The sequence below is a fragment of the Lynx canadensis genome, chromosome A1 (genome assembly GCF_007474595.2).
Source record: "Lynx canadensis isolate LIC74 chromosome A1, mLynCan4.pri.v2, whole genome shotgun sequence".
NCBI lineage: Eukaryota > Metazoa > Chordata > Mammalia > Carnivora > Felidae > Lynx > Lynx canadensis.
Genome location: NC_044303.2, coordinates 114,125,370 through 114,140,162, shown reverse-complemented (window position 1 = coordinate 114,140,162; position 14,793 = coordinate 114,125,370). Strand labels below are relative to the sequence as shown.

Sequence of the window (14,793 nt, the reverse complement as noted above, 5' to 3'; positions counted from 1 at the left end):
ACAATGGGTGGCTTAAACAACAGAAATTTGCTTTCTCCTAGTTTTGGAAATTACAAGTCCAGGGTCAGATTTCCAGCTGATTTGGTTGCTGATGAGACTCTTCCTGGCTTTTCATAAGGTCGCTTTCTTCCTGTGTCCTCACACTATAGAGAGAGTGAGAGCTGTGGTGTCTCTCTGTCTTCTTGTAAGGGCCCCATCTTTATGGTTTCATTTAACCTTTATCACTTCTTCGTGGGCCCCGGTCTCCAAATACAGCTTGTTGGGGTTAGGCTTTCACATTACAAATCTGGGGGAGGAGGGCACAAACATTCAGTCCATACGGTGGTTCCAGCAGCTGCACGCATCACCGGGATGTTCGTTAGAAATGCAGGCTCTCAGGCCCCACCCTAGACCTATTGAATTGGAGCTTTAATAAGATCCCCAGAGATTTCATATATTCGTGATTGGGAGGCACTGGTGTGGAATGTAGGGATACAGAGCCTCTGCTGATGCTGAGGATCTACCAAGCAGAGAGTAGTGGGAAATGGGGCTGGGGCTGCCCTGAAGGAAGTTTGGACTTAGTTGGACAGGCAGTGGGGAGCCATGCAAGACCTCGCGAGCATGGGAGTGGTATGATTGGGATGGTGCTTTAGTGAGATGATGCCCTGCCAGAAGTGTCTAGTGTCTCAGAATGTCACCTTCTCCTCCAGGTGCTGCTCCCAGCAGCCAGCTTGCTGCAGCTCATGGATGTTCGGCAGAACTGCTGTGACTTCCTGCAGTCTCAGTTGCATCCCACCAATTGCTTGGGCATCCGCGCATTTGCCGATGTGCACACCTGCACTGACCTTTTGCAGCAGGCCAACGCATATGCAGGTAACGGGGAGCTGGGGTGCTGCACCTGTCCTGAGCTTGTGGGTTTAATAACCTGCTCCTCAGAGACGGTGAGAAGAGCGCTGTGCTGGGAAGCGGTTGTGATATAGTCGGGGAGACAAGACAGGTGGAGGGATACTTAACAGTGAGAGTTCCACCAATCACCAAGTGGAATAGGATTAATTGTCAGACAGTCATTTTCACAAGAGAATAGGAAGGAGATCTGAGACTTTGTGGAAGGAGGAATCATTTGAGTTAGGTCTTGAAATCAGTCTTTTTTGTTGTTGTTTAAGAAAATTTCCTTTTTTTTTTTTAAAGTTTTATTCATTTTGAGAGAGAGAGCATGAGCAGGGGAGGGCAGAGAGAGAGGGAGAGAAGGAGAATCTCAAGCAAGTTTTGCACTGTCAGCACGGAGCCCGATGTGGGGCTCAGACTCACAAATCTTGACATCATGACCTGAGCCAAAGTCAAGAGTCAGATGCTTAACCAGCTGAGCTACCCAGGCGCCCTGAAAATTTCTGTCTTGATCAAAGTGTTCTATGAGTATGGTTCTAGAAGCCAAATACTACTGCAGAGCCTGTAATGATAAGCCAGAGTCCCCTGCTCTGCTTTCCCACACCAGGTCCATTCTCTATGTCCACTCAACCTTCAATTCTGACAGAATTAAAGGGCAGGTTCTGATTCTGCTAAAAGGTGCAACATCTACTCATTACTTCCATTTATCTAAATAAAATGTGCCACTATTTTGGATTTATTAGTTTGAGATATTATCTGTTGACTTTTCACAGAAGTACAGGACTGAGCTTTCATGGACTTTCCCTCATGTATACACGCTCTTTCTTGCTCTATTCTCCCAGTACCATTTCTACAACCAAGTTGAGTTACCAATTATGATTAGGTTTTTATAATCAGAAAGGCAGTTAATAATTGCTTTTTTCAGGCCTGAATTATTTTTTTATTAAAAAAATTTTTTTAATGTTTATTTTTGAAAGAAAGAGAGAAAGAGAGAGTGAGCAGGGGAAGGGCAGAGAGAGAGGGAGATACAGAATCCAAAGCAGGTTCCAGGCTGTGAGCTGTCATAGAGCCCGACGTGGGACTCAAACCCACAAACCGTGAGATCATGACCTGAGCCTAAGGTAGGCACTCAACTGACTGAGCCACCCAGGCGCCCCAGGCCTGAATTTTATTCACCTTGTAATCTCACAGATGTTAGAAAATATCTAAGAAGTGCTAGTTAATATGGAATTAAGTGTAGTAAAGTCGGTACTAGGCATAGACTGTGACATTATGTTGCATTACTTTGTTGGGGAGTATATTTGTTCACCGATGCTTGAATGCCTATGTTGGACATATTTTAGGTGCTGGAGAAGTAGTAGAAAACTAAACAAGTCTCTGCTCTCATGAAAAAAAAAATTCCTACCACCAATCCTTGTAAGACAGATTTTTGTAAGAATTGAACATCAGGGGCACCTGGGTGTCTCAGTCGGTTGAGCGTCCAACTTCGTCTCGGGTCATGATCTCGGGGTTCATGAGTTTGAGCCCCGCATCGGGCTTTGAATTGGCAGCTCAGAGCTTGGAACCTGCTTCAGATTCTGTGTCTCCTTCTCTCTCTGCCCCTCCCCGTCTCGTGCTCTGTCTCTCTCAAAAATAAGTAAACATTTAAATGAATGAATGAATGAATGAATGAATGAATGAATGAATCGAACATCAGATAATGGGCTGATTCCACATCAGATAATGGGCTGATTCCATTCCGTTTCTCTGCCAGAGCTTGTCATGCTCTTATTTTAGTGGGGTTTTGGGAGGGAACAGAGATCGACATGAATGTTCAGTACACCATGTTTAGCTGGAAAGAAATCTTCACTGATATTTATTTTGACTCGAGGACAAAGAAGGATCATGGGTGGCCCAGGCAATGGGTCTAGTCATTTTAATCAATAGATTCACTCATGGCTCCCTCTTTCCCTTGCACTAAAGTGTCTCATTCTTCCCCCTGCCCAAACAAATACCATCTGTCTTTGTGTCTCCTATTCATCCCGTGTCTGGAAATGAGCCAAGGGCCTGTTGCCTGTCCACCTGCCAGCTCCCTGTGCTGTGTTAGTCATTCAGTCCACAAGGCAGTATGCATGTGCTCTATTTCTTGGAATCCTTGTGTTCTTTTATCAACCTCTCAGACTCTAGGAGCCTACATCGATTCTCATTTCTCTCTGAAGTCTGTTTCAGACACAGTTGGTAAGATGATGATTCTTATGAAGGACATTGCCCAGTGGTCCCAGTTCTGAATTCTGCTGACTCTTCCTGACTCTGAACCTTGAGTCTCCTATTTCTTTGCTCCCACTCCTGTGCCCTCTTTTTCCTTTCTATCTTTCACTTTCTTTCTCCTTTTTTCTCAAGGAGCCCTTTCTCTGCCTAGAGAGGGCTCCCAGCCCGGCCTTCGAAGAGGGTTGTGCTCAGGCTTTGCTTCACCAGGAGCCAAGAGCTTGGCCAAGGCCCAGGTCAACTTGTGAACATCTGCTGGTATAGGGGCAAAGGGAGAGTGCTTACATGCCAGCAATTCTCTTTTTCTTCCTTGTCTCCCCTCCCTAGCCTTCTCCTTCTGCACAACATTTGCAAGTATGTGTAGTTTTGTGTTTTGTAGTCGGCTGACAACAATTTTCTGAAGTTTGGGTTGTGTATTTAACCCCCAACTTTGACAAGTTCCTTGGTTCTTTCCCCCACATTCACAAATTGTGTCTTCCCCCAGTGGTCCTTTCACTGTCTGATGGTGACAGACACTTGTGAGAGGATGGGGAGTATGCTGTTGGAACACAGTGTTGTCTTGATACTCCTTCATCCTGATGCTGTCATGGTGATTGGCTTCTGTCAGCGTTGTGGGTGTTTGTGCACACAGATGTGTATATAGATGTCCTGTTGAATTATTTTTAGTTGGCATTTATTGAGCTGCCACTTTGGGCCACACCCTATGCTAAGTATTTTATGCACATCATCTCATTTAATACATGAAATAGCTAAGGAAACTAAGGCACAGAGAAGTGAAGAAATTAGTTGGTGTCACACAGCTGGTAGAGACAGAGGCAGGGTTCAAACCCCATAGCATTGACTCAAGAGCCAATGTTTATAACTACTACATTCTTTGGCTCCAGGCTCCATTTGGACATAGGTGGGCCTGTGGATTGGTAACTGATGAGCGTTGGTACCTGGAGTTGATGTTTTTTATTGGAAATGTGAGCCTGGAAGACTGTGCCATGTAGTCACCATGTAGACAGACCACGTAGACAGATGACCAGCTTCTCTGCTAGACTCAGGGTGTTTAGTCATCTTTGGGTGGAGAAGTGAGATGTGGACATCTTCTCTTCGCTGTTAGGCTGCCCCCTCATTGCTCATGTGAGTCCTCCTACTTTTCCTGTCACTGTTAGTGTCACTTGAGGCTGAGAGTTTCCTCCCTGTGGAGCCTTGTATGGAGCCTGTGACCATCTCTTGCTTGTAGTTTTTCTGTAGGCCTCAGCCATGCACAGCAGGGAAGCCATGGTAATGCAGAGGTTGATAAGACCTCAACGGAAAGATTTTAGAAGAAATACGAAGGTAAGATTGTGAAGTGTTTTGAGAAGCGTGTGTGAAATGATGATCCACACTTAATCCCTCATACCTACCCACTGATGTGAGTGTGCTTTGTTTCTTTGTTCTTATACCCCCTGATTTTAGATGGAACCTGGCATTCTGTGCCATCGATGCCTCTTGAGACAAAGCTGATGTCTTGTCCCCATCCCACTGTAAGTGGGCACCAAGCAGGGTCACATACAAGGGGCAGGCAGTATCAGCCCTTGTGGTCACAGGCTTGCCTACCCCATGCCTTTCATTAGGAGGTGTTTTAAACCAAGAAACTACAAGGAGACCATCCAGTTCAAAACTAGGGATCAGACCAGCCATCACTTGGAGCTGAGTGACCCTAGGCCTTTTTTCCCTTTCCGTGATGGAGGTAGTACATCCTGCTCTTTTCCAGGATGGCTTTGGGCATGGGAGGACAGGGAGGAGAGCCTCCTGCAGAAGTAGGCACCGCCACAGGGGCTGTACTTCGGAGCCTCCCCACCCATCTCGTGATCTATAGTAACAGGGCCTCTCATCTGGGTCCTGGTGGAGAGATGAGTCTCCTCAGATCAGCACCATGGCTGCTACTTGGGAGAGAGGACCATTTCCAGAGCTTCTGATTTTGGTTTCTCTTTATCCATATACACAGGCAGGTATGTCCTGCTTCCCATGCCCTCCCTAGTCTCTGGCTAGCTGGCCTCTGCCTGCACTTGTTCATGACCCCCAGTTTTACCTCTGAATTCTATTATTTTCTTTTCTCCAACACAAACTTTCTTTTGCTGTTGTTATTGCTCTTGTTACTGCTGTCTTAGTAGAAAACCACCCCTGATCATTAAAGGAAAATCAGATAGGCAGAAAGAGCAGGCAAAGCACCACAATTCTACCCAGAGAGGACCACAGTCAGCACCTTGACATAGAGCTTTCTCCATCTTTTTCATTGCATATGTATGTTTTCCAGTTTAAAAAACCCCTTTGTAGTACATTCCAAACACCCTTTCATGTTAGCAGGAACATTGCTATACCATTATTATTGAAATGAATTTATTCAATAAAATTCAACTTATATTCATAAAAAAATTCAATCAGTACACAAAGTTACAAAACACAAAGTCCATTTATCTCATGCCCTGTCTGTGAAGGGCACTGATCCCTGACTCTGAAGGGAACGATCTTGGGTAATCGTATGGAAAATAAATAAATATATATATATACATATATATATATTGCTTTCTAACATACCTAAATAGATGTGTTCTGTACTCATTGTACTTTTTCTTGACTTATACAAAATCTTGGAATTCTTTCCGGACCCTTGTGCATGGCTACATCTTGTTGCTTTTCTCTGCTGCATCATATGGATGGACTACAACTTATTTAACCACTCCTCAACTGGTGGATATTAATGTTACCTGTTTTTTCTTTCATATACAATGCTTGAGTGAGGATTCTTATACCTGCTATTTTGGAGTACAACTGTTAGTGTGTAAGCAATAGTGAGGTTGTCCCTATAGAGTATCATCTAAGTGCATAAAGTAGCTCAAAGAGAGTGTGCGTTAAAAAAATTGATAGATATTGCCCAATTGCTCTCCAAAAAATGAAAGTATTTTTAAGGGGAGCTCTTGCCTCTGATAAGTCTTGAGCCCTCTGGTGAAGGCACCGAGAGGCAGATACAGTATAGCTCTGAGAGGGGGATCACCTCTCTCCCCCCAGCTGCCTGGTTGGCTTCCTGTTTGGAATGGCCCTGTCTCTTCCTGCTGTGGCAGTCCCCCCTGCTTCCTCCAGGTCCACTTTCCCCCTCTAGGTTATGTCCCCAGATTTTTGCTGTGATATTTGATTCTGGGGTGGGGGAGGGTTGTCCCCCAATTTAGAAGCTGACTGCTTTGACCCTTGCCCCCAGCTGATGGGTAGCTAGCAGCTGAGAAAGGGACCCTGGTGTTTGGTGCAGCCTGTTTCTTAGCCATCATTATTATTTCCAGGGCTGCTTAATCTTTAACCTCGTCGGCCAGGGCCCTGGTTTATTGGGACTCTGTTGCTTGATAATTGGGCAGCCATGTACTGGGCCATCAGCAGAGCTGGTTGGGAGGGATGTTAATGGGACCCCATTAATGAAATGCCAATTAAAATTCCTTGGACATGTTGTTTACATCAGTCTGCCAAAGCTGAGCTATAGTCCTTCAGCCATGGAATGGAAAAGCCATCAGATTTCACGTGTTCATGGAGAGAAATAGCCTTCTTTTGACTGAGTCACTTGAGATCATGGAACAAAGTGACTAAATTAAGGGCAACCAAAAAAAAAAAAAAAACATTGACAAATCACTTAAAAAACATGAACCTCTGAGTCAGCGAGGGTTGTCTTTGGAATTGCTGCCTCCAACTTGGCATCATGAAATGATGACAATGATGGTAACGGTAACTGTAGGAGGTTTTACCATTTTGCTGAACATTTGCTAGGTGCCAGGCATGGTGCTACATGTTTCCCAGGCATGACTTCATTTTGGCCACGTGGCCACGAGAGGTAGTTTCCATTTTTCCGATTTATACTTGAAGAAGCTGACACTCCAGAAAGGTTTAGTGATCTTGGCCAAGATCACATCGTAAGTGACAGTGCCAGGATTCATAGTGAGGCTGTCTGATGCGGGAGCCTGTGCTCTGAGCCCAAGTTATTTTCACATCCACCCAGTCCAGCCTCGCTGCCCATCACGCTTGTCTCACTCCTGCCTCCCCAATTTTCTGTGCTAACTTGAGGGGGGCAAATGAAGCAGTAGTGTAAGATGCAGGTGGTTTTTGTTGCTAGATGTCTCATTTTGGAGAACAAGTTTCTTTTAGGAAACTGTCCCTATCCTTCTATGCTCTGGGTAACAGGGAATTCTGATGTTGAATCAATAACACTGATAAATGGGCATTTTTCATGTAGCTTCTTGGTGTGTGTGTGTGTGTGTGTGTGTGTGTGTGTGTGTGTGTGTGTGTACATGCATATTAGAAAGGGGGAGTGATAACACATGTATCTAGAATGAAGTCAATGGGGAAAGGAGGGGAGAAGTAGTGATATTTAGAGTCTGAGGGCTGGTGGTCATGATCCTTGTGGGAGATGGTTAAGGTAGATCTCTTTCTTTTTTCACTATTTAAGGAATTTTTATTAATGCAAGAGTTTGATAATCCAAATTACATTTCCTTGCTCAGTTATCAATTCTGTTATTTAAAACAGAAGTGACATTCTGAGCTATTCCACCGTAAAGAATTACAAAAATTAAAGAAAGGAATGCTTTAAATTTTTGTACTTTGCTAAAACTGTGGGCCTTGAAAGCCAAATCTTGATTCAGGAAAGCTTACTTCTGCCTCCAAAAAATAGGGCAGTAGGGGAGAGAGAGATGTAAAGCAGTTCTGTTTTGTTGTTTTACCCTGATAAAATGTTTTGATCCTGTTTGTGTGTTCACCTGTGTCAACCAGTCTTTTCTTGGGGGGTGGGGATGGGAGGGTATGACCAGTGGTTCAGGTCAGAGTTACTCATGCCTGTTCCCTGGGGCTGCTGGGCCTGGAATAATGGGGTTCATTTCATCTCTGCAGGTCAGAGAAGTCGTAGATGGATTTTCAGTTCCATTTGTTCTGGGCTTGTAGTTTAGATGAACCTGATTAAAGGTTTATTTCATCCTATCAAAAGGTTGGAATGGGTTTGGAATTAACTTGGGAGGTTGCGCAAGCCCTAGGCAGTTGATCCTGAAGAATGGGTAGGGAAGCACAATATATGCAGATGTGCTTGACACTGAGAATTCAGTTTCAAACAAGGCAAACTCAAACAAGGTAGACCCTGCCCTCATGGGATGCACAGTCCCAGTATGAAAGAAAGACCTCAGACGATACAACGGGTCTATTAGGGGTATGATAATTTTTATTTTCTGTTTTGGGGGCTTTGGAAACACAGAAGACTCTCACTTCATCTAGCCTGGTGGTGGGTAGGCGGATTAGGGAAGAATCTCAATTCAAGGGTTAGGTCTGAGATTTGAATCCAGGAATGATGCCAGAATGTTCAGAACATGTCTCTTCTAAGGTTGTTTTTAAAGAAAGGTCTTTAGATTCATATTCTCTTTGTCTCTCTGCGGTAGTAACCCTAAGACAGATTATTAGGGTGCTCCAACGTCAATATTGAATGTTACTACAGCGGCCTGCTTAGGACAAATTATTACGATCGTGGGGACGAAGAATGTTTGCTGTTGTAATCATACAACCTTGGTTTCAAAACCTGGCTCTACTACTTACTGCTGCGTGATCGTAAGCATATAACTAAATAACTTCTTGAGCTTCTATCTCTTTATTTGTAAAATGTGAATATTGATACTTTGGCAGGGCTTTTGGGAGAAGTAAGTGCCACAATATATGTAAAATGCCTAGCACAATGTTAGCTACTATTAGGAAATGCCCTCAACTTTCTCCTGCTTCCTTGAAAAGATCCAACTTTGTGCCCAGAACAAGTCTTTTCTCATGCTTTCAGCTTTGGGAAGATATGTGTGTGTTGCTTGGTGGGGAAAGGAGTTGAAATTCTCTGGTGTCCCTTCACTTTTCCATAATTTCTCATCCAAATATACAGGAACAGGCATACTGTGTTTCATTAAATCAAACTTGCAACTTACAGTGTTTGTCACTTATGGTAAAGGCTGGTTAATTAGGAATGTTAACCAAAAGAACTTTTTTTTCCCCCTCTCTGTTTCCACTTCTCTTTAAGGAAACATAAGCAAAAAGACTAGAAGAGTTAGAGTTGATTATTGGAGAGTTCACCTTCAAGGGGCTAGCCCTCACTCCCTGCATACCCCACCTGTCCCCCAAGTTCTAGCCTGACTGCCTCTCTACTGCATCTCCTGGAGTCTGGCACAGTTTTTCATACTTTGTACTTGTTCTGTAAACATGTGTTAGATGAGTGAAGATATAGCCTCGGCTCTAGCTAGCCTGAGCTATTGCTGTTGTCTACACATGGTCTGAATTTTCCTGCTTCCATGCTGTTATTTGTATTTCGAGTGCTTCTCCCAGTCATGGCCGTATGGACTTGGGGTTGGAGTTACTGATGTCTTGTCTTACCCCTCTTAGAAGCCAGTAGGCTCCTTGTAGGCATCGGCTCCGCTTTCTTCATTTAAAAAAAAAAATTTTTTTTAATGTTTATTTATTTTTGAGACAGAGAGAGACAAAGCATGAACGGGGGAGGGTCAGAGAGAGAGGGAGACACAGAATCTGAAGCAGGCTCCAGGCCCTGAGCTGTCAGCACAGAGCCCGACGCGGGGCTCGAACTCACGGACCGTGAGATCATGACCTGAGCCGAAGTCGGATGCTTAACCGACTGAGCCACCCAGGCGCCCCCGCTTTCTTCATTTCTGAAGAAACACTGCATCTGGCACATTATACATTAACAGCTATGGAGCACTTGCAAGGATTTCAGTCAATGTGAGTTACCTATATTTGCTTATTTAACGCCCATATACCTTTGTGAGATAGGGAGTATTATTAGCCCCATTTAAAAGATGAGAAAACTGTAGGCTTAAAGAAATTGAATAACATATCAATAGAAAGTTTGTTGAACTTAATGGAATTAAAGTGGGTCTCTAAGGACTTTGGCGGTTCACAGACAGGACCTGCAGTCCCAAGGGATGTCTCCGATAATGGAGGAAAAAGCTTCTCTGTTGGAGAGCAGAGCTGCCCACAGAACTGGACTTTGCGAAGTAGAAATGTGGGCTGATATAATGTTTATCCTTCATCTCAAAAAGGATGGTTAAGAATTATTAACCATAGTAATAACCATATTATCGTCTCCTAGCTTCAAAACAACCTTGAGACGTAAGTCAGCTATTATAGTCCCATTTAATGGATGATGAAGCAAAAGCCTAGAAAGAAGTGATAATAAGAGGTGGAGTTAGGACTTATACCCAGGCCTTGTCATTCTTAGCCAAGATTCTTGACTATGTTCTCCTTTAATACAGCAAGGCAAAGCAAACAAAGAATCCACAAACAAACAAGTGTTAAAGGTAGAAGATTCTCATAGGAGGTACCTTCTGGGAGCAGAGGTGTTTCTTTCTGGGAAGCAGCTGGGGAGAGGGCTGAATACAAAGTCTGCTGGGGAGCTTCTGTCTCCCAGGAAGTCAAGTTGGACGGAGCACCCTGTTCCTGCTGTTCTATCTTATGGTTTCTTGTGTGTTGCTAACAGAAAGCGGGGGGTGGGTTCGATCCCCAGGCTCTGGGGACCCAACCCTGTCTCCTTAGACAGAAGGGGAAGGGAAGAAGTTTCCCTCTTTGCTTCCTTTCTCTGTGTTTTCCTGCTCATGCCCTGCAAGTCTCCTGGGTCCCAGGGTCCCAGCCTTGGGTGGGGAGCTGCTACCCTCTCCCTACCAGCTGCTGCTTCTGGTGGGAGGATTTCTGGAGGGGTTTCAGTGGGAGGTTCCAGATGGGCCAAGCAGCAGCCCACTTCAGAATGAAGGGACCTAGATTCAAATTCTGCAGTGCCCCAGAGGGTGACAGATGGGAAGTGTGGGGGCTGTTTGCTGCCTTGATTGATCTTTTAGAATTTCTGCATTGTTCACCAAGCCACCTAGAATACACATCGCTGCACTTCATCTTCTTCCTTTTCAAAATGCAGGCGCATCTACTTTCGGCTTTATGAGCTATGAGGAAGTACTTTTCACACCCCAGATTTTAACTTCTTACCTCCTCCTGTTCTCTTTCTTCTTTTCTCTCCTCCAAATGTCAGGGTTTTGGTCAGCCAAAGATAAAGGTAGAAAGGGTGTGTGTGGCTCTGGGCCACAGGGATGTGGTGCTGGTTTGCCTGAACTCTCCTGCTGAGCTCAGCCTTGGCTGGTCCACAGAGTCTGGATGTCCTGCATTTTATTTTAGTGTGGTGACTGCTTTTTCTCTCCACTATTTCTTGCTGTTGCCAACAGATGGAGGTCTCTGGTCCAAAGACTTCTTGGATCAGAAAGGGCCTGTAGGGAGAATCCTGTTGCTTTCTCAGGCCTCAAGGCCAAGAACTAATTCCCACCATCCAAAGGAGATTGTTCACTTGCTTTTATTTAAAAATCTTGAGGAATGAATGCTTTAAAAATAGTGCCATGTAGTCTTAAATATTCCCACAGTTAGGGAAGTCTTTTGAATGTCTAACCTAAAATCTAAGCTTTAACTAAAGGCTGTTTCCTGTTGACATATGGAGAAGGAAGACAAGATTCTTCTCACTTTATGGCATTTGCTTCTCTTCGTAAAGGATCTGCCTTTTAAATTTATTTTGTCATGTCCAAACATTCCTGAGCTTCATGATGGACGAGCTTTAACTATAGGCTCAGTGATACATTAGGCTGGTAGGGAACAAGTGGGGAGCCCCTTTGTCCAGTGAAAGATAGACAAGATGGTTTATAACTGGATGTCTGAGAGTAAAATATGGACATTTGGAGGCTCTGGATGAAGGGTATGTGGGAATTCTTTGGGTCCGAAAGTATTTCAACTTAAAGTTTAAAATGATTTTTGTAAGAAATTATGTAAATCTTCCTTGTTTGGCTTAAAAAATTTTTTTTAAGTTTATTTATTTTGACAGAGAGTGCTCAGGAAGGGGAGAGAGAGAGGGAGAAAGAGAGAGAGAGAAAGAGAGAGTCCCAAGAAGGCTCTGCACTGTCAGCATGGAGCCCCATGCAGGGCTCAAATCCATGAACCTTGAGACTGTGACCTGAGCTGAAATCAAGAGTTGGATGCTTAACTGACTGCACCACTCAGGTGCCCTTTCTTTGTTTGCTTTTGAGAAGGTGATGAATGTAAGAACAGAGCTTAGCATGCTCTGATTTCCTTTTCATTATATGGCTGCAGCAGGGTTGCTTCCCAGGGATGGAGGAACTCTGAACCTCACTAGAGGGGCTAGCGAAACCAAGGGTGGGTAGCCCTCTGTGGGAACAGGGAGGTATGGCCGTATAGATTTATCCAAGAAGCTACAAGGCTAGAGAGAGGCCAGCAGAGAAAGAAGAGGGGAGGCCTGGAGCCCGGAGGGCAGGGAGTGCAGATACTCCTTGGGGCAATGGGGTAGAACCCCTAGAGGACTGAGAATTGAGGCCAGCCTGGGGCAATTGCCAAAGGGCCCAATTCCAGAACCTGCTGCACCAGGAATTGTCAGCTCATGGGCCACTTTACCTTGGCAGAGCTTGCAAAAATACTTTGACACTTCCTTTCCCATCACAGCACAGGAGGGAGGCAAAACAAGCTGTCGTGTCCCCATTCTACAGAGGGATAGTGGGACCTAGCATGGTGATGCTGTTGGCTCAGGAACACAGTTTGCAAATGGAAAAGTCAGAATTCAAATCTAGGTTCCTTCCTTCTGAAGTGCACACTCTTATGCTGACATTTTACTGTCTCTCTAATAGCAGGATGGTAGCCTGGGCAAATTTCAGGGTAGGAATTGTCCTTGGCATTTTCCCTGCATGGACATCTGGCCTGTGTGTTTTGTCTCATTCTAGCTGTTCCCAAATTCTCCTCTATCTTAATGGTCTCCACTGGCCCGCCTGTCACAGACTGTTCCTCCTGGTGGTGGGGGGCAACATGTCAGGACAGATGCTGAGTCAGGCCTCCTTGTGAATCAGAGACTGTAGTAGGCTTGACTTGGGACATGAAGGATGATGCCTTCTGCCAGCCTTGAAATGTTGACTTCGTACCAGAACCTCCAGAGACTTCCAGCCACACAGCAGTTTTGACCCACTTTTGTTTGGCTGAGCTGCAGGGGGCACAGTGTGCAAATCTGCCAGCTTGCGCCTTGAGGGCAAATGAGCTCAATTAAGTAGGCAGGTCCCAGTGAAGCTTTTCTGCAACGCCATTATTAATCTCATGGAGCATGGAAGAAAATATAACCTAACGTCTCTCTGCCCCATTTTCATCTATGGCAATGTTTGGGAGGGAGGATCATACAGAGGGATGTCTTTGCTGCCACATTAAGAGGCTAGTTTCCCTTCAGCCAGGATGTACTGTCTTTCTCTGTGTGTCCTCATTCCTCATGCCCACCCCCAGAGTCCCCAGAATTCCACTCTGAATTTCACAGATTGCCATGGCCATGGTTCATGGAAGGGCAGGAAGAGTGTTGTAACTTTGTTTTCTGAACTTCTGTTTGTTTTTTTTTGTTGTTTTGTTTTGTGTGTGTGGTGTGTGTGTTTTGTTTTTTTGTTTTTTGTTTTTTGTTTTTTTTTTGGAACAGAGCAGCACTTTCCAGAGGTGATGCTGGGGGAAGAATTTCTTAGCCTCAGTCTGGACCAGGTGTGCAGCTTGATATCCAGTGACAAGCTGACCGTTTCTTCAGAGGAGAAGGTATGGCATGGGCCTTTGGTGAAACAGGAGCCTCACGCATGAGGCGGTTGTGGGAGGGAGTTGTGGTTTGGTGAGATATTTTTTTCGTCTTCAGTGGCAAAAAAGGATCTTATTTTTTGTCCTTTTAAATAATTAGAAAAGGGCCTTCTGGCCCATGACTACTACCTTTGGTGTCTGGACACTTTGAGAAAGAAATAACAGTGGTGATGATGATGGTGACAAATCTGCCTCCATTAACTTGATGTTTAGAGTTTCCTACGCACTCTGCTAAGTGCCTTATTCTCTGTAGTTCTCTCAGCCTTCACTACAACATATGAAGCAGGCATTGCTATAGCCCCCACATTACAGATGAGGAAGATTAACTTGGAGGAATTAATTAGCTTGTCTGAGTTCACTCAGCTGGTCACTGCAGAGTTGGGGTCTCCCAGTCACCTGGTCTTAACCACTGTCCCACCTGGCTTCTTGGGAGCATCATTGAGCATTTACGCCAGAGCAGGCCTTTGGGGAACATCTAATAGGGGATTGAAACTTTTACTGATGAGGAAACTGAGGCCCAGAGAGGGAATAGGATCTGCTGGGGATCATGCAGTCAGTGGCCATTGCAAAACTAGACCCTAAGTCTCTTGATACCTAGTTCCCTAACTCACCAACCATGCACCACTTCCTTTGTGCTGCAGGCTTAACTTCTGCCCACAGATTTAGCTGCACCGTGACTGCGGATCTCTTCTACCTCTAGGCCTTCTCTCTCACTGACCCTCTGCTTGGACTATTCTCCCCTTCCGTCTTCACCTGGGTGAATTCCAAACCAGTTCCCATTCTAGTTCTACCAGGAAGAGCTTTACTGCAGGAGATGTAGTCTACTGTACTGAAAATAACGTGAACTTTGGTGTTGGCCAGTAGGGTCCAAATCTCATTGCTAGTATTTACAAACTAGTTGGTGACCTTGGGTGAGATACTTTGCTTCTCCATCTGTTTACTCACATAGAGAGTGAGTGTAGAAATACAGCGTATTCCACAGGGTGATTGTGGGGATTAAGTGGGATCGGGTGTGTAAAA

At 44.8% G+C, this 14,793-nt stretch overlaps 1 protein-coding gene across 2 annotated transcripts in view; it reads left to right on the top strand.

Moving 5' to 3' along the window:
• KLHL3 (kelch like family member 3) overlaps positions 1–14,793 on the top strand; it is a 114,288-nt gene that overhangs the window by 50,642 nt on the left and 48,853 nt on the right. For both annotated transcript variants that reach the window (XM_032592920.1, XM_032592919.1), the window contains exons 5-6: positions 690–852; positions 13,628–13,737. In XM_032592920.1, coding sequence (XP_032448811.1) covers positions 690–852; positions 13,628–13,737 — 273 coding nt within the window. The remainder of the gene's footprint in view (positions 1–689; positions 853–13,627; positions 13,738–14,793) is intronic.